The following is a 20,600-nucleotide window of genomic DNA, read 5'->3' as shown; positions in this document are numbered from 1 at the left end:
AAAATATATATATTATACTCCTCTCCTCTCAAAGATGCTTGAATTACATTCTCCTCCCCTCTTATCTTAAAATATACACTTCCCTCCTCTCCTATTCAAAACATATTAGAAAATTATTTCACTCTCCTCTCTTGAGAGAAACTTGAATTACATTCCCCTCCCCTCTTATGTTAAAATCTACGCTTTAGTCTCTCAATATTTTTTTTTTGTTTCTAATAAACTAGCAAACAAATAATCTAACACACTTCAAAGAAAAATAATATTGCGGGTTCATTTTAATATAATCAAATTTTGAATACATATATTTCTCTATTTTTTATTCACAATTTCATTAACATATAGTTTTAAACCCTATTAAAAATTATGAAACATTCCAAAATAAATATGTGAAAAATTACTAAATTCGGTTAAGTATGGTTATTTAAAAGTCAATTTCTAAATTATAACATTAATAACAAAATATTTATATTTAATTGTCATTGACATTTAGGTTATAAAGAAACGAATTTATATTTTTTAAATGGTGATTCAAAATTAATATATATTATAAAAATATTTATTTATATTAAAATAAATTAAAGTGTAGTCCATATTTAATTATTAAGGAAGGGGGTTGTAATTCAAGCATCTTATTGGGGAGAGAAGTATAAATTTTACTTTTCAAGGGAGGGGAATGTATATTTTAACATAATAGAGAAGGGGAGTGTAATTCAAGCATCTTTGAGGGAGGGGAGTGTAATTTACTCAAAAAAGAATTATTGTTTTACTAAACTGATACTCATTTTTTTATGTGTTTTAATATAATCGTGTTTATTGTTTTTCTTTTTAATCTGTATTAAAACATATGTTAATAAATTCTTTTACATATTTATGTAGAATTTATTTTGGTAAATATTTAGTGTGTCAGATAGATTTTCAAGATCATTTCTAAAAAAAAGTTATATTATCAAGATAAAAAATTTGCCATCAATAAATTGTTTTATTGATATTTTTATATTGTAATAACTATTTTGTAAGCGCTCTATTATTTTAGAATTTTTGTGTGTTATTATTTATGGAATTTTTGGTTATTGAATTTTCATGTTTAATTTTTTATGAAGTAAATAATTTCAAAGTCATGAGATTGTTGTAAGATTAGAGGAATAAAAAAGTAAATTGCATTAAAAACTCTTTCCCTCGTCACATGAACCAAACATATATTTACTTCAAATTTCACTTCTACTTTATCTCTTTTGAACCAAATAAAATATCTCTTGTGTTATTCTAGTATTGAAAACCTAGCACCTATATATGTACTTTTCCATAATATTGAAATTTTAGTCTCATTGTCCTTTTCCCCCCTATTTTGTATCTTATTGCTAACACGTAGTAAACCTTTTGTTAAATGTCTAATTGTTATACTATGATGGGAAGAAGCAGATATTGAGAAAATTGTATTACAAGCACAGTATCGATGGTTGCGTAAAGCTGAAATTCGTCGAATTCTCAGTAATTATAACAACTATCGTATTGCTTCAGAACCTCCATGTATGCCTACAAGTATGGTAGATTCTGATTATTCTAGTTTTGAATAAATACTTTCATTTTCCTTCATTCATTAGGACAAAAAATGGTTTATTCATGAGCTTAATGTCTTATCATGTTTTGGTTTACATTAGGTGGTTCACTTTTCCTATATAATCGAAAGGTGGTGAAACACTTTAGAAATGATGGTCATAACTGGAGGAAGAATAAAGATGGAAAAACTCTCCAGGAAAGCCATGGAAAGCTCATGGTATGTATTGTTACAAACTTAATTTTATTGACAAATTCTGTTTTGGAAATTAAACTGTAATGGGAGATCTTTTTTATTTTTACATTATATATACTTTTGCGTCGAATGAGGTGTAATGTTTTCAGGATGAAGGTGTGGAAGTATTACAGTGCTACTATGCCCGTGGAGCGCAAAATAATAATTTTTGTAGACGAATTTATTGGTTGATTGAAGAGTAAGTTTTCATCTTTAACATTTTCTATGCAGTATTTAATATTCTAGATTAATAGAATAACTTATCAATTATTGTTGCTTCATGAAATTTTTAATTTGTTTTTAACTCTTTGTATTTGACATTGTTATAGGAAACTCTCACACATTGTTTTAGTCCATTATCTGGAAGAGGAGGTAATTTAAGGAGGAATGAACTAATGACATACTTTTATTGTAACAATCAAATATGAAATAAGAAAGTATAAATATTGTATTCCCCAAAATTAAACTTCATAGCTTTTTCTTCTCTCTTTTGCTCCAAATAACCAGGGAAAGAAGGCAAGTGTAATATGTTCCAAAGAATACGAAGAATCTAATCCTTGTGCTCAACAAACATACAAAGTTATGGCCAACACAGAAATGGAAACTTCTCGATCGTCTAATCTTCATCCACATAGTTACCATATTCATTTGCAAACTAACGGTGCTCAAGCATCAGAATGTGAAGAAGCTGAATTAGGTATATTTTTCTTGGGCTTCCCTCATTCTATTTAAAGATTTGAAATGTTTTACTTTTGCGCTAAGAGAACATTTTGAATAACCTTTTTATGCTTTTATTCTTCGTTCACTTTTTCTGTGTATCTATTTTAACATTGTCACTCATTGTAATGTTTATAGCATTCAATAGCGAAGCAAATTCTGATCTCCACTCTTTTCTTGAGCTGCAATGCCCTGTTTCTCAGAAGATTAAAACTCAACTCGTAGGTTCTAACTGTTCTCTACCACTCAAAGGTAAATTTCTTCTATTTTATTTTAATGTACTGTCGATGTAAAATAAATTGGTTACAGGTTTCCCTTCTATCACTCAATCATGCATTTCCATGTCACTAAAAGAGGATGACTTTTTTAGATGATTGTTGTAAGAATCAAACTTAGTGACATAGCAATGCATGATTGGATGATACTGTAACGAAATTATGCGCTAATAATGCAGCAAAGTTAAAACGTCATTTTATATTTAATTCAGGCAAGATCTTACCTAACATGTCATACTAATTGTAAAATTGGAATTGTGATAGATGATCAAGAAAGGTTGCCTGTCTTTCGTCAGGTAGATTATATCCCACTCAGTCAAGCTAATGAAACCAGACACATTAATAATGTTGGATCGGCATGTGAACCGTCAAAACTCCTTGGCTATTATTCATCATGGCAACATATCTTGGACAATACTGCTGCAAGTTATGACGAGCTTTTTCAGCCTTCTTTTCCTGAGATACAATCCAATAACATGGAAATAAATAGTACTTCTCAACAATATGAGGTAATGGGGCAACCTTTTAGCAGCACCATTACTAAACAGCATCAGAATGGAAGTCTTATACAAAGTGTAGGAAATTGGCAGGTATTGGATTAGTTATACGGCAAAGAAATATGTGTCATTCTGATACTGGTCTGTATAAGTACTTTAGGCAACGACTATTTCTGCAAGTAAAATTGATACTTCATCTGCAATTAATACTCATTTGTTTGCATTATTTCATGTTTATATAGTATATTGTTTAGTTCTAAATCAGGATCTATTGTCTGTTTCATATAAGCTTTTGCTTTATGTATGAGTAACTCTTTAACATTTATCTTTTTAATTCTCTCCATCAAACTCATTTAATTGCTAAAAGCTCAACTTTCCATATGAACAGGCAACTGGTTTTAATTCCTTAACCAGTTGGCTCCTAGATGGTGATCATTCAGTCTCAACATGTGAGATTAGTTATAATAACAACGAACAGGAAGAACTGAGCAAGCCATCTACTTCTAATGCTTATTGGGATACAATTGAAAGCGAAAATGGATTCGACAGTACAATTATTCCCTCCCAAGATCACTTTGACGACTGTGTACTGTGCCCATCTATTTTCTGTGATCATCTTTTCAGCATCATTAATATTTCTCCTAGCTGGACATTTGAAGACTCAGAAATTAAGGTATTCTATTTTGATATTCTTCGCTTGCCATAAGTGTTGATCGTATGCTCATTGAAGCGAACTGTTGTAATACATGTTACATTGGTTTGTTCGTCTGTTAGCTATATTCTGATTATCTACTTCTTTATTCACACATATAAAAAACATTTTTTAGAAAACACAGTATCAATGGAAAAGGAGAGAAAAGTCTAAAATTGTATTGTACTGATGATGGTAAAAGGATTCTAATGAAAAAGTTGAATACAAGTGATTACATCAAGTTTATTTATAGGCATTCACAAACTAGTAGCTAGGTACTAATTTCTAACTACTAATCACATTTCTAATAACACTTTTACAGGTTTTTATTTTTGGACAATTCTTAAAGAGTCAACAAGAAGCGGAAGTTTGTAAATGGTCATGCATGTTCGGTGAAGTAGAAGTGCCAGCAGAGATAATAGGGGATGGTGTTTTTTGTTGTCGTACTCCTCCACACAAGGTTGGCAGGGTTCATTTCTATGTAACATGTTCTAATAGGTTAGCATGTAGTGAAGTGCATGAATTCGATTTCCGAGTCAATACTTCTCAAGAAATCAACACTGCGGGATAGAACAGAAGTCACTTTCAATACTTTTAATAAATAATTTAAAGAATTGTTATCCCTGGAGTATGACTTCCCACATAGTTTAGATTCAATTAGTGGTAATGAGAAATCTCAAATAAGAAGTAAAAGCAGTTGTTTGCTCATGAGGGACGATGACAAATGGGACAAACTACTGAAATTTACTCTAGAGATTTATTTTGTTGTTAGTTTCGTTTAAGACATTGAGCTAGTTCTTATGCTTAATAATTCACCCTAGTCCTAGCATAAGATTTTTGCTTGTTTATTTTTATAAGTATGCTTTAAGATTGTTGTTAGCAGAATTTGAGTTTTTGAGAGTGGCTTTATTCAAAGGAAAACTCCAATTAAGTTTCATTGAGTTTTGGTGTGCATTTTATTTTAGATTGGAGTCCTTTGGAATTGTGCCTGTATTGTTTGGGTTCAGGTGGAAAATTTGTGAGTCTTATGGTAGGATGTGTGTATTAGCGCTGATCTAGCTTTTTGGTAGCTTGACAGGCTCTGTGTAGGTCTTGTAGTTTTCATCTAAATGATGTGGACCTGCAGAATTTTGTACGTAGCAAATTTTGGGTTCTTTTCTTAGCATACGGTGTCAGTGCAGCTAATTTTGTTAGTGATAGTCGTTGTAATCTGCTATCTGTTGCGATGTATTGAATTGAATGTTCAAACACTTTAGGGTTAATTTGGCTCAACATACGGAGGAGACCTTCAACTCGCATTATGCGTGCTATTGGGATTGGAATAAAGGGTGATATATTTTACATAAAAGAAATATGGAGCTAGCCCTGGTTGATTTTAGTACCCAAACCAGTGAAGACATTGGAGTTGAGGCAGAGTCGGTTTGCAAGAAGATTGTAATTTATAACAAAACCTTCTTCCTTTTCCTTTTGGAGGAATCAATGATTAATTTGTTTTTGCAGTCTTACTCAAAGCATTCAGCCATGACGTTTATGAACGATGCTATCAAGTTATTTATATCTTGTCAGTTGCCCATGATTTATAAACTATAGTAGAAAGAAACTTTAGTATTTATTCTGATGCTTCAATCTCTTCTAATTAGTATATTGTTCTGCTTTGTGTGTGTATTGTTAAGTGTTTTAGTTCTGTTTCCATTGTTTGTAATATGGTCATGTGAATAATTTCCTGCTAGTTAGAGTTACTCTTGTTGTAGCATTAACAATCTGCTTGTCGGTTAATGTGTGAAGTAACTGCTGTCATATGGTTAGCTTGATTCAATTTTTTCTAACTTAGGTTTGCCTGAAGGACATAGAGAAACAATTGAATCATCACACTTCAAACCCCTTTAATCATGCTTCCCAATGCTATGTCTATAAAAATGATCTTAACTTCACAATTGCGTCTATATATAAAATTTGAAGTGAATTCAAGTGTGCTTACATAGTTTTCAACAGTCCTAAGCATTGCTCTGAGCTTAATATACTACAACAAGCTCAAGTTTTAGATTTGAGGGCTATCCATCTTAATTTTCTCAAATTGATCATCTTATTCAAAATAAGAACTTAAAAAAAGGAAAAATGAGGGTTATATGAGTGTTTGAGACATGAAATGTCTAAAAGACTCCATGGATAAATTATTGTTTTGATTTAATACTAATCGGTTGCATGTGAGTCATAATTTTTTGATCTAGATTTCCTTGTTTACTCTACTCTATTTGTGCATTATAATGGTTAAATTTATGTTCATACATGCATCTTACGTTATTGATCTACAAGTAGAAAAGGCATATGGCCTACTGAAAATATTTTAATATATAGGACTCAGGCTAGCTATACAGATTATTATTCCATAATATATATGACTTGACAATTCTCTAATTTTACATGCCTGATTTGGTGATGTAGATTTCAATAATAGGTCACTTCCGGTATCAATGAGTTGTATGTGTAAATTTGCATGCAAGATACCATAAATTATGGGCAACTGACAAGATATAAATAACTTGATGGCATCGTTCATAAACCTCATGGCTGAGTGCTTTCAGATAAGACTGCAAAAACAAATTAATTATTCATTCCTCCAAAAGGAAAAGGAAGAAGGTTTTTCTTAGAAATTACAATCTTCATGCAAACCGACTCTACCTCAACTCCAATGTTCTTCACTAGTTTGGGTACTTAAATCAATCAGGGCTAGCTCCATATTTTCTTTTATGTAGAATATAGCACTCTTTATTCCAATCCCAATAGCACGCATAATGTGAGTTGAAGGTCTAACAACAAAGAGTTTTGTCCATGATTCCTTGGCATCGAGTTCATTCAAAATCTATACGTGAAAAGAAACGGTCTTAGCAATAGTACAGACTAAAGAAAACACACTAATTGAACACCCCCAAGTGTCTGGTCAACAATTCTTCCATTATGTTTGATGAGTAAGAGGGTAAATTTGTTACAAAAGAACATCTCATTGTTAAAGTCAAATGACACCATATCATATTTTTGGTCCAACCAATGGCACCATTCATTCAAGTTCACTCGAGAACTATCTTTCTAAGGAACAGGCATATCAACACTCTCAACTTTCCTCCTAGATTTACTTCTAAGGTTGTATATCTCCCAAAAAGGGTCATACATCTCTACTACATTTCCCTCCCGGAAAGAGGCAAGATAATCCATCTCCCATAAGGGATATCCTTTTCGGGCACACATACCCAATTACCTTCAAAGTCTAAAGGATATCGAGACTTCCGACTAACACAGTCGTAACCAAATCCTTGAGGATGAAAATTAAACTCAATATTGTCGTAAGGTTGTATGCTAGGAGGAATGTCCTTAAATTCTATGGCAGAAGGGTTCTACAGTACATTTGTTATGTCATCGTTAATGTCTTGGTAGAGACAAAGAGTGCCATTAACACTAGTCAAGCCCATAATTTCAATATGAATGACATCCTATTGAAAAGGAGGAGGTCAATCTAATCTAACCCTATCCTCCAACCCTTCACCGAAAAAATGCACAACCAGTAATGAAAGGGAAACCCTGTGCCGTTTGCTTTAGAAGGAGATGCGTGTCACTATCGTCGACCTCGTCATGTTTGGATAAGAAATTATTGTGTTACATATTCATGAAAAAAGGGTTTTGGAATAAAAGAGACAATGGTTTTTGAACGCAAGTAAAACGTGTGAGGGATTTAAGAGGCAATTTGGAGAGAATAAAGATTGCAATGTCATCGTGTATGTGAGCACTACTAACCTTTTTATTTGTTGTTGCAGCATTCATCCTTAAAGGAAAAGCCGGACAGCAAAGCCGAATGAGCAAAGTGCAAAGCAAAAGGACAGATTGCTATATTTGCACATGAGATTTATTTGAATCCTCTCTTTCCGAACTCCCTATTATTATATAGAAAATCAATTAAAGTGGTGAAAGGAAAACCTGAAAATAAATAGAAAAACAAGATAACAGTGATCTTCCACATTAATTACATGACGTAAATATTGCTACTCTCTCTCTCTCTCTATATATATATATATAGAAGGGATGGGATGTGAAAGTTATCCTGAATGACATTAGTTCATATATGAACTATTGCTTTTTCTTCAAACTTTTACAGGACGATTCTTAATTATTGAGTCGACAAGAAGTGGAAGTTTGTAAATGATCATGCATGTTCGGTGAAGTAGAAGTGCCAGCCGAGATGATAGGGGGTGATGTTCTCTGTTCTCATACTCATCCACACAAGGCTGGCAAGGTTTGTTTTTATGTAAAATGTTCTAATAGATTAGCATATTGGGAAAAGATTCTTTAACCATAATCAAAGATTCTACGGAGTTAGCTTTCATCGCAAGAATATTCGTATAAGCATTTCCTTCACAAAGAGTATGTTTCAAAACAAAATTTCAATCATTCTTCATGTAATCTTTGATGATCTCCACCATATTAGTAGCATAATAGTGATATCGATGTGTGTTTGTGATGTATTGAATTCAGTGTTCAACATTTTACAGTCAATTTGTTTCAACAGATAGATTTTTTTTTTATTACATATATGTTTGGTTCATAAAGGAGGGGAAGAATTTTGATATTGATTAACATTTTTATCTTATAATCTTATAATAGTATTTTAAAATTATTCACATCATAAACAATTAAACGTATTAACTCATTATTCACATCATAAACAATTAAACGTAGTAACTCATTATTCACATCATGTGTATGGGTTAGCTTCTCGTCCTTGAATCCCACTTTCGTTAATTATATGTATGGGTTAGCATTTTATAACTGAATGCGGTTGTCTTATTTTAATCCTTGCAGCAACCTTGATTCACGTTCACTTGTAATTTAAAGGAAATAGTGAGGTCATCTGCTAACATTTCACACAAAAACATGTGTCAAGTACAAAATGCTTTGAGCAAATTGTGATGACAATTTTTTAAAGGTTAAATATGTTTTTGGTTCCTATAAATATACCAACTTTTCATTTTAATCATTCTAAAAAATTTCAATTTTTCGTCCTCCAAAGTTTTCCATCTTCATTTTTTGTCCCTCTTTTTCAAAAAACTCATGTAGAATTCATATTTTTTAATAAAATTTTGCCAAAAAGTTTATAAAATTGTAAGAATTTCCCAAAAAAAGAAATCAGAATTTTTGAATGAAATTTTTATATATTTGGCAGTTAAAAATTCATATTTGTTGAAAAAATCTAACTTTTAGGAGAGTTTTACAATATTCTACATAATTTCATTAAAAAATATATATTTAACCCTTTTTTCAATGCATGGGTCATTTGCCGTGATGATCTGAGGTTGGGTTCACAATGAGATAAACTTCTGCACCACTCTTTTTACAGATTATGCAGTTGTCACATTGCTTAACTTAAAAATGTCTTATAGATGACTCTGGTAGCGTTTTGATATGTATACAAAATCAAAGTCTGTTTGTACTTAATACTTTGTCCTTAATACAAGTCAGTTGATCCCCAAACAAAAACATAACTATAGAGCTCTGATGAAACTAAATTAATGTTAGCATAATTAACGAGCATTTTACATTTCATTGTGTTTCTAATGTTGGTTGAAAACAATTGCAACCATGAATACATATTGTCGGCAAAATTTCCACCATATATATACTGCTCTTATTGTGAGAAAGGAGAGAAGAAAAAGGACAGTGCTACCACCATCCACTGTACATGCCAACCACCTAAGTATACATTTCACAACACAACCTGTATTGCTATAAAGGAAGCAACAGCTCCCTCACAATCCCTCCCAACAGGTTGAATAATGGTATAACATGAAAATAAATAGAGGAACTAGATGGAAAAAAAACAGGTCCAAATGATTTGAGTACCTAAAAGTCGGGCAGCACACCTCCATCTAGTTACTGTTACCGGGCCCAATGCTCTCATAGAACAAAATATACCCATGGTCGGTGTTAGTTGAATATTCCTGTGGTGATCCAAAGAACGTCTGCACGGCAGACTCATCAATCATCTCAACATTTTCGTCATCAAAAAATAACCAGTGGTTATGACTTTTCACAAGGCTAACATAATGCCCATGGTTGGGACCACTACCAACATGAACAACTACCGCAAATAGAGAATACTCAATATCTGCATCTTCAACAGTATTGCTCAGCTTCAGCTCAAGGGGAAAAACAACTCGGTAAGACAACTTCTTGTAGCGGCCCAGCTGTTCCATGTATTTAAACCGCTTGAGATGAATAACCAGAATGTGAGGAGGTTTCTTTATCTTCATTCTCTTCTGAGCTTCTTGCAAACTAATACCAAAAGAAAGTTTGCACCTTGGTCACTAGATTGGTAAATGGGAATGAAAAACAGAGGAAGAGAGTGCATATATATTTGTACACTAAACTAACATGACCAAGAAATCCCGTTCAGAAAACAAATGAAATGCCAATCAATGGAAAAACGAACATGATATTCAAAAAGGAGATAAAAATGTCCAAAAATATACATGATATTCAAACAATTTGACATATATGATTCACCACATTTATTTCCCTCTCCAGTTAAAAGTAGAAAACAATGGCGTAAAAAACCTTTACAGGAAACTACTAAATGATCTAGATCTGAACAGATATCTAAAAATTTGGTTTTTGATAAAGTCTAATGCATCAATTGAAATCCATGTTAAACAAGCAGTAGCATCGTTTACTCATTTAGCCAAGCACGTGATTCAAAATGGTTGACAACAGACAGTTTACATTTTCCCAACCAATCAAGAAACCAAGTAACAGCTGATGCCACAATATAAAAGCATATACCTGCAGCACTTGTCACAGAAAAATTTGTCCTCAGCATTCAACGTCTCAGTGGAACTGAAATTTTTCAAACAGCTTGTAATTGAACTGTTTTGCTCAATATCAAGGCTCAAGTCAAAAAATGTTTCGTCCCTAGCTGTCACAGTTTCACATTGCAAGCACCTTGTCTCATTGGTGAGTATTCCCTGGTCACAACAACTTGCAACAATGAAATTCCACAATATAGATATAAATCTAAATTTTGTGATCGACACAATGAGAATAACATCAACCACCACCCCGCAAAAGAAAAAAAAATACAACAACCAAGCCTTATCCCTCTAAGTGGGGTCTAAATTCTAATACATGGATCAAATGATGCCATAATACTCTATCATATACCATATTTCTATCCAACTCGCTAATCTCTAGATCTTAATAGTTTCTCTTATAGTTTATCTAGGTCTCCCTCTGCCTCTAGTGATTTGACTACTCTTCATCTGATCTACTTTCCTTACTTCAAAATCTATATATCTTCTCTCAACATGTCCACCCTCAAAAGAAAAAATAATAAATAAAAATTGACAGAAGCAAATTATTTTGATTATTATTATCATTTTCGTAAGTGTGATAATAAAGTTAGCTTATGATAGATAAATCAATAAGAATGAAACAAGTACTTTAGTATCTCGCATAATGCGCTCCTCCATATTACAACTAGAAGCAAATATGAATGGATATTCACAACTGATCAGTATCACGGCGTGCACACTTAAAAGGAGAACTCTAATTAACTGTATCCATTACAAAGTTCACAATTTATACTTCCTCCAAATTTGTCGCAACAAAAAAAAAAATGACAAAAATTTTGGCAAAGCAGGTCACCTGAAAGTTTTTGTGTACCCAAGTAATTAAAGGCTCTTTCTTAGGTCCATTAGCATGACCATTCTTGAACCCATTTGCAACCTTTTCAGAAGGTGTTGGTATCTCTGGATCAGTCTTTGCAGCCTGAGCCTCTTTCTCCAGAATGTCGACAAGTTCATTCAGTAAAAAGTTCAAGAATTCGTGGGCATCCTACCGAAAAGAGAAGACCGACAGTAACATTGTTGTATTAGTTAAAAACTAGACAAAATATGAGGTACTGTGCAACCAATGATACATTAAAATTAACAGACAATCAATGATAATGATAATAATAATAATGATGATGATGATGATGATGATGATGAATAAACTTGTATGCTACAGTGAACATTCATGGTAAACTACAATCTCATCTGCAAGTAACAAATTGTTGTCATTTTTGCTAAACAGACAGTGAACATCAGTTACAGAATTATTTCATCATAGAATGAAAAGGAAAGAAAAAAAAAACTAATTGGTATCGCCATCTGTATAACAGTGATATGCAGCCAAATCTATTAGCAAGCTTAATAATGTAAAGTGATAAGGGATGGTTGTGAGTTGTGAGTTGTGACATGGAAAAGATTATGATTCCACCGGATATATAATAATAGTTAATAAAGATCATATCTAAAGTCTTAATTTGGTCGAACCTAACTCAACCGTACAAAACCAACTTGTAAGGTGAAGAATGTCTCCCACTTATAACTACTTTTTCAGGTTATAAATTTGCGTTGACTCTGGTGGGACCCACTTATAAATACCCTTCAGGTTATAAATTTGTGCTGACTCTTGTGGGACTCTTACCATAGCCAACAGACACTCCTTACGCCCATGAATGAACATCTAGACCGTAACTTGCAGGATCAGCCCAAGCCACCGTGGCATACTTAGTTCAAGTGGTGGATTTCCATATATTGTGCTGTCCAATGATATTGCAAATGTTTATAATGGCGCAGTGGTTAGCATTTGTTTTGCAGGTAGAACTTACATTTAATTCTTGGATAAGCCTTTTCTGCATTATCGTATTTCTTTACAAAAAATAATGCCCAAAAATTGCTACCCTCATGATTGGAACCCCCTTGCAATTGGGAAAAACAAGCAAGCTAAACCACTGGATCACAAATAAATATCTGATTGACTTTTTTAATTTTATACATAGTGACGTATATTTTATAATTTTTTTGTTGCAAATTATTGCATTTTTAATTTATGCATTTAAAGGCCTCATCTTAGAATTTGCTTTCAGCTTCAACATGTTTTGGGCTGATCCAATTGACCTGAGTGGATTCAAAACAGGTGGCTCAACGGATCTTAGACAGGCTCTGACACCATATCAACTTTTGGATTGGTGTTAATTCACCCTACAAAACTAGCTTGTAAGGTGAGAGATGCCTCCCACTTATAAATAATTTTTCAGGGGCCATATCACATCAAATGTGGGACTGTCAACATAAAGTAAATGATAACATGCTAACAACCTTGTATGTTTTTGTGAATTAAAAAAAGCTTGTAATATTTCTGAGGGTGAAAACCGCATGCCTTGAATTTGGTCCAACCTGGCAGAATAAAAAAGTAACCCTGGTCTGCCTAACGATCCACCAACTAAAATACTTGTTGTCAAGCTCTTAACATTACCATCTGGAAACATCCAATATAGATAATAGCATCTCTAACTAGGACTCATGTGCAGAAAAGCTGAAAATTCGAAACAAGGAAATGCAAATAAACATGGAGACACCTACTGCATCTTTGCATCATGGAGCGACAAGTAACATAGCCAAACACTGCATACAAACCCATATCCGAACTAATGTCTTATTTATATTTATACTTTATAATCTAAATGCCACTGTCAACAGTTTTTACAGAATTCATGAATAACAATTCGATGTACAGGAGCTTGTTCTTAACACTTAAGGTAAAGTACATACCTGATGCATATAGCTACGAAAGAGTTCATTCTGTTTTTTCAACCTCTGTACAAATCGTTTGGGAGCAATGACACCGGTTTTCTTCTTCTGCGAACTTATCTATACCAACAGAAATAAATATGTTGAATTCAGGATCAAGAAAGACATAACTAAGCATGTAAATGACATCAAGATATAGTTGATACTTGATAGGATTTATACAAATGATTTGTTTCAGGTTCACAAACCTCACAAAGTAAACTCTACTGTTGGATGTCTTATGTATCTCGCTGATTTTAAAATTTGCAACGACTAATTTTCAAACTTTCCAGATGCTAGATAATCATGGTGCAGCTTCTATGGTCAGTTAGAAAAGACTTATTTACGTTTTTATTCAGTAACCATATCTTTTATTCTCAACTTGTTTATCTCATGCCTGACAAATTCTCCTTCAACACAAACAATAACAGAAAAAGGAAATAAAAAATAAGAAAATCTGGTAGGATATGTTATTAAAGAAAATATGGTTTTAAAACCAAAACTAAGGATAGCAAAAACCACTGCGAGGCATTCAGATAAAAAAAACACTTGTTTGAAGACCAAATGAAAGAAGAGGAAGAAGAATGCAAGGCTGAGAAGTCAGCAGCATCTTTGACAAGGGTCCAAAGCATGAATCATAATCCGAAATTAGTGAAGACAATACGAATTACGAACTATCAAACTCTGAATCATGCTTCAGTCAATCAAATATGAAAAAGCATAGAGGCGTCACCCATGTAATGCACAAAATTTCCAAACTACAAATTAATTACCTGTGAAAACAAGTCAGCTAAGCAAGTCAGAAGATTTTCTTCTGCATCCCCTAAGGTTTTGTTATTTCCATAATACTCCAGCAGTTGTTCCCGAAATGGAACACAAAAGTATAGTGCCTGCAGAAGGAAGCAGAATGAGTAACATGATGGTGAACAACCCAGAAATCTCCACAAAAAGAATAACAAACAAACCCATTTTCAAATTTAATACTTAGAATAATAATTAGGCCTGTTTGGAAGAACAACTTAATTAAGTGATTATCATATAAGTGGTTATGTGCAGTGTTGTCAATTGCAAATCATAAAAAATACGGTCTGTTCAAATTCTACTATGTTACAACACATCTGCAATAGCCGCTATTTTAATTTTTACAACACTTCGTACTAAATAGTGAATGGTTGAGCATAGCGATTAGACTCAATTCGGCTATTCTATAGTGTTACAGTGCCGCTATGGCCACTATTTGGCAACCCTTTTATCTAAAACTATTTATATAACAAAAAATAAATTAAATTCAAACTGTTTACATATAAGATATAAGCTGTTTATAGAAGTTATCTTGAAGAGCTTATGAAAATAAGTGAAAACAACTTACAAACATATCATAAATTGTTTTAATAAATTTTCTCAAACAGTCTCACAAATAATTATGTCATTAGATAAACTCAAATAATCAATTCCAAATAGGTCGATAACAAAAATCCTTGTAGATTATTCAACAAATAAACTCTTAAAAATTTGTTTGAACAAGTCAACATAAATTCAAAAAAGAAAAAACAATGGTTACAATTAACGATGGCTATGAATCATGAATAAACAATCAAAGAAAGCAAATTCACTACGATTTAGAATGAATCGGATTGGAAAATAGAAGATTAAAAAGAATCGATTAAAACCTGCAAAACGCTGTTGCAATAACAAGTATTGCCGAAATTCTCAAGACCAAAGTAACGTTCTCCTTCAGGGAATTGGTCACCGAGTGCCTTCTCAAGCTTGGAACCAGCAGCACCCATCAGCACGTGCGTCAATCGATTAACGATGAACTCAGATTCCTCTCCGATTCAACTCAGCGATTCGAACCATGAAATTTGTTACAGAATGAGTCGTCGAAGGTTTCTGGGTTTTTCTGTGGATATTATCGCGGAAGAATGAAACGAGGGTTTTGCTAGAGAGAGAGAGAGAGAGAGAGAGAGATGAGTGCAAGTTGTAATTGCAGAAGGAAATGTTGAAGGAAATTGGAGTCTATATAATTTTTTTTTTCTCACAAAAAATATCGATTTTTCTGAAGCAATCAAAATTTGACAATAATACTTAGGTTACCCTTAAAAAAAAAATCAATTCGCTAACAATTTTATATTAATTTTTTTCCAAAGATTTAACAATTTTTTATTAATGTTTTTTTTAAATAATTTAATGATTTCTTTTTAAAAATACCTAACAAATGCAATAAAATGGTTAGGAGTGCAAAGTGATAGTTGATTAACTATAAAACAAAGAGTTAAAGGAGTTGGAGATCTAAAATAATCCAATAATATGTTTTTTTTAAGGGAATTAATTACTTCTGTTGGTTGTTGGAAAAAAAAAATAATGCACAGAAATGATTTTCACTCCCACATGTCTGAAAATAAGTTCATAATCAACATTGTTACCTTCTATCATAAGAGACTACTAGTATACTACCTTATCTGTTAATCAAATATGAGCTTCTACACGTTATTCTCACATCAAAACCGTCATACTAGATATTATCATGAGTTCAAAATTTAGATGATCTTTAATTTTTGACAATTTAGTTTGTGAGATGACTTTAATTTCATGCACAAATTATTTTCTAATCGGTTGGCGTTGATGTGAGATCAAAGCATAATGTATTATGTCAGGTTAACATGACACGTCATATCCTCTAATGGTATGATCCCTTAAAAAAAAAACTTTAATACCAGTATAAGTTCATTCCTAAAATAAAAATAGCATAAGTTAATGAATATATCATTTTGAATCATTTTATGGACTCTATTTATATTCTAATCGAAATCTAAATTATCAATGTCTTCTTCCATTTCTTTTGCGATAACAACACCATTTTGTTTATAGACTTTTTTTTATATGAAAAATATTACAAGTTACTATTGGCATAAAAATATTGATTGGTCAATATATGTGGTTTTTTTAAGAAGTGTCGATGTATATGTTACATGTTACTTCAATAGAAGTTAGAGATAATTTGTCTCATAAGTCCTAACTCAATTCGTAAAAATGTCAAAATTGTTAGGTTGGACGTCATGATCGGGGTTTGAACTTACTAAAAATGTCTCATACCTCCACTTTGTGTGTGTGAGTTTATGATGGTTTTGTCATCTCTTCTATCTGCCAAAAAAAAAGTTAGAGATAATTGTGAATGAGTCTTCTAACGCTAACTTATTGCAGTGAAAACATCGTATCATGCATCCACAAAGCCTCGAGTGATGACGAATCTCTTCCTCCGGACCTCTGACACTCTCCACTTTAGTAATTTCACTATTCATGTTATGGTCTTAATTACACCTTGTAAAAGATAAGAGTGGTTTGAAAATAATTTTGATGTACGTTTTTAAATTTTAAAAGGGACAATTTGTCAAAAACAAAATTAATGGGACAAAATTATAGTTCGATATTCTGCCCCATTTATTTAGTGGTAGCAAGTGCGACATGAGACTTTTGAAACGTATTTTGAGTGGATGTGAAAAGGAGTGGCTCAAGTTGAGTTCTCCGATTAAACCAAACAATTGATGAGGCCAAAAAATTAATGGAAGCTTTAGATAGAAAACGAGAGAGGTTCGTAGCAATCGGTCTAAATCAAAGAAGATTGTGAAAAAATGACATTTGTTACTCCCTTGTGGGCTGTGGCTTTGCCATCATAATTAATGGATATTTTCATTCAAAACAGTTGGAAACATGCACTTAAATTGTAAAATTGACACTCACACACTGTCTCAAAATAATTGATTTTTTTTCAAATAAAAATTGTTTAAAAATAACTCACATCTTCAATTTTCCATTAAAATTCTTGTTAATTCCTAACATGCCTAACCTCGACTAGCACAAAAGTCCACATAGACCAACGCTAGACTAATACATTAACGTCAAAATTTCAACTAACTAATTCCTTAAAAAAAAAATTCAACTAACTACCAACTTTCATTAACATAATTTATTACAGCACTTAAACACCTCTATGATGTCTCTGTGTATGATTCAACATATGTTGGGTCACAAACTAACGAAGATACTTTAAAATTAAATTAAAAGAGATTTAAAAATAAATAGAAATGATATTTGAACAACTAAATTGTACAACCAACAATTTATTTGCTATGTTTAATAATATTTTATCTGATTTCGATTTCTATACTCCTTGCTAGAGCTGTCAAAACGGGCGGCCCGGCCCTAAACGGGCCAACCCTAGCGGGCTTCGGGCTTTAGCGGACCGGGCCAAAAAGCCCGATTGATAAAACGGGCTTGAAATATACTACCCGAGCCCGGCCCTACACGGGCCGGCCCGTATTAAAAATTATATTTTTTTTATTTTAAAAAATATTATAAAACACTACTATAATTTTTTTATAAATAATATTTTTAATATGTTTAAATAATGTCTAGCACAAAAGTAAATTGTAAACATTTTCGTACAAACATCGTAAACTAAAACGACGAGAAAAATGATTTTAAATAAATTAGATATGTTATGGTTATAGATATTTATATATTCGATCTTTAAAACTATAAATAACGAAATGAATAAATATAATTTTATATTACATTTATATTTGTGTTAATTCATTGAATTTTCACTTTTGTTTTATACTTTGATAATCAACTAAGTAAATAATTATTTGAAATATATATATAATTTATAGAATTTTTTTTTGTTATGCGGGCTAACGGGCTACCCCCGGCCCATTCGGGCTAGCCCTAACGGGTACCGGGCTTTTAAGGGCCGGGCTAAAAAGCCCTATTAAAATTCGGGCTCAATATTTTAGGCCGAAGCCCTATATTTATTCGGGCTAAACGGGCTCGCCCGTTTTGACAGCTCTACTCCTTGCAAAGTTAATGGTTGTCCAATTTTAAATGTACAAATAACATAGCTCAAAAATAAAGAGGATGTCGAGAGTGTTTCTCAAGGATATTAGTTAAGCAATTTAAATAAAGATAAATTTTTATTAAAAAAAATGACATAACTATTACTTGAACAAATAGGACAACTTATATTTGAAAAAAAAATTCTATTAATGAATTTCTTTATAAATATTCATGAGACAGTGGTTAGGAAGACCTTGAAAATAAAATTAAATGAAACAAAAAAAAACATTGTCTTAGAAATAACTTAAAATGGATATTGTTTTAAAAACATTTAACGAACCAGATGTCCGGAGAAACAAAAAAAAAACACGCGAACGAATTCCAACTACAAAGGGATTTTCCATTCAGCTTCATGTACAAGCCATAACTTGAGTTCCTCACATAATAGTTTGGGGAGCTGTTTCAGCATTGATTGAAACTCATTCATTGTTAAGTCCCAAAGTGATCCTCCCAAAACGAGACCGCATGGTCGTGGCATGAGAGCAAATGACCCACGAGAATGATAGCCAAAGCAGCCCATAACAAGGAAGAATGAGAAGCAGGAAAACAACCAGATGGGTCAGTGGCACATAAGAACGGGTACCGAGGCAAACAACTAATGGGATAAAACCGCAAGTGCACAGTTCTATCGAAGTAGTAAAAATAAAGTATCGTTCCGACATAGAGTTATGAATTCAATTAACTTTAAATAATGATTAGATGAGAGTTTGAGATTAAAGTTTGAATTTTTAATTAAAAGGAAAGAATAAAAATAAAAAAAAGTCTTGGGATTATTGGTTCATCATAATAACGAATCCTTCACAAACCAAAACCTTAAACCTAGAACTTTATGTTAGACCTAACTTCTAAAGAGTGCCCTCAAATGACAACAATTGTCCCTAAAAGGATCATGGTCGTCCTTCCAAAACAGCTGACCAGGCAGAGGTACAAAGGCTTAAACATTAATCTTCTATTATAAATATTGGATTTTAAACTTGTGATCGTATGTTCGCTATTCACAAAATACACCTTGAAGTAAGACCTTTTTTTTTTAAATTAAATCATGTACTTAAAAAGTAATTCTTAAGTTGAAACTTGAAAATGTTAAGTTAAAAAGAGACTTCAGAAAGTTCTAAAGTGTTACTGTAAAAACAATATATTAAATGTAAATGATTGTGTGTGTGTGTGTGTTGTGTTTACCGTAAGTAAATGGTATAGGAAAGAGAAGAAAGACACGCATAATTTACATTGGTTCATCTAATGGGGGCTAATTCACTCCTCACAATCTTCTGAGATTTTCACTATGATGCTTGAGATAACTTTTTAACTCCTGCATCGTACAACCTTGTTCCCTTGGAACAATTACAACATGTATTCTCTAAGCCTCATCATGCTTACGACTTTCTTTGCTAAGTCATGCAAGACTTTACAACTTTATACTCAGCCTACACTTTAATACTCTTAGAGCTAGATGAGATTTTTCTCTTACAAATGATTTGGAAGTTTGAATGGAGTTGAACAATAGGAAGAAGAAGAGAGGAATAATATCATCTTTAAGAAGATAAGATAAGATTGATTCATACTCTCTGAGATTTTAGGAATCTTTATAGTTGATTTGTGAAATCAATTTTGCTATGAAGCTTTAAACACTTTTTTTTTTTGTAGATAGACGAAATGACAAAGCCATTATAAACTCACACACACAAGTGGAGGTATCGGGGTTCGAACCCCGGTCATGGCATCCGACCTAACAATTTCGTCATTTTGCCAGTTGAGCTAGGACTTATGGATAACTTTAAACACTTTGATTAAGTTGTTTAAGTATGTTTGAAAGTTGTGTGCTTCAATGCAGAGTCTTCTTATCTTTTTACAGAGTTTCTTGACCTCTTGTAGTTGTTAGGGCGTGTGCAATGGTCTTGTGCCACATATCCTCGGACTTAGCAACTATTGCTTGAAGTCTTGATCAACATTATGAACTTCAAAATATTTTTGGGTTCATCATAATACTTAAAAACGTTGTTGTGTTCTTCGGAATATTGTTGTGTTCATCAGGATATTGTTCCTAAGTTCATAAGGATGAATGTCATATGTGTTTTTGGGTTC

At 32.5% G+C, this 20,600-nt stretch overlaps 3 protein-coding genes across 4 annotated transcripts; 2 read left to right on the top strand and 1 right to left on the bottom strand.

The window, feature by feature from the left end:
• The first annotated feature begins 1,205 nt into the window (after nucleotides 1-1,205).
• Nucleotides 1,206-3,474, top strand: LOC25501910 (calmodulin-binding transcription activator 3). 2 transcript variants are annotated; one of them, XM_024772534.2, is made up of 7 exons: nucleotides 1,206-1,539; nucleotides 1,659-1,774; nucleotides 1,900-1,988; nucleotides 2,119-2,161; nucleotides 2,297-2,486; nucleotides 2,645-2,758; nucleotides 3,046-3,474. In XM_024772534.2, exons 1-7 carry the CDS (start codon nucleotides 1,530-1,532, stop codon nucleotides 3,381-3,383), a joined length of 900 nt encoding a protein of 299 aa, XP_024628302.2. In that variant the 5' UTR covers nucleotides 1,206-1,529; the 3' UTR covers nucleotides 3,384-3,474. The 2 variants fall into 2 exon arrangements, with proteins under 2 accessions (XP_024628302.2, XP_039685581.1); XM_039829647.1 differs by lacking the exon at nucleotides 1,206-1,539 and having other exon boundaries at nucleotides 1,631-1,774.
• Nucleotides 3,401-5,379, top strand: LOC120577584 (calmodulin-binding transcription activator 3-like). The gene is made up of 4 exons (XM_039829187.1): nucleotides 3,401-3,419; nucleotides 3,521-3,579; nucleotides 3,667-3,951; nucleotides 4,292-5,379. The coding sequence occupies exons 1-4, from the start codon at nucleotides 3,401-3,403 to the stop codon at nucleotides 4,538-4,540; spliced, it is 612 nt and encodes a 203-aa protein (XP_039685121.1). The 3' UTR covers nucleotides 4,541-5,379.
• Nucleotides 5,380-9,494: 4,115 nt separating this feature from the next.
• On the bottom strand, nucleotides 9,495-15,664 carry LOC25501908 (ubiquitin carboxyl-terminal hydrolase 4). The gene is made up of 6 exons (XM_013591343.2): nucleotides 15,296-15,664; nucleotides 14,399-14,515; nucleotides 13,608-13,706; nucleotides 11,656-11,844; nucleotides 10,795-10,976; nucleotides 9,495-10,287 (listed from the first exon to the last, which is right to left on the bottom strand). Exons 1-6 carry the CDS (start codon nucleotides 15,410-15,412, stop codon nucleotides 9,882-9,884), a joined length of 1,110 nt encoding a protein of 369 aa, XP_013446797.1. The 5' UTR covers nucleotides 15,413-15,664; the 3' UTR covers nucleotides 9,495-9,881.
• Between the last annotated feature and the right edge of the window lie 4,936 nt (nucleotides 15,665-20,600).

The sequence above is a fragment of the Medicago truncatula genome, chromosome 8 (genome assembly GCF_003473485.1).
Source record: "Medicago truncatula cultivar Jemalong A17 chromosome 8, MtrunA17r5.0-ANR, whole genome shotgun sequence".
NCBI classification, from domain to species: Eukaryota; Viridiplantae; Streptophyta; class Magnoliopsida; order Fabales; family Fabaceae; genus Medicago; species Medicago truncatula.
This window is presented reverse-complemented; position numbering and strand designations above follow the sequence as displayed.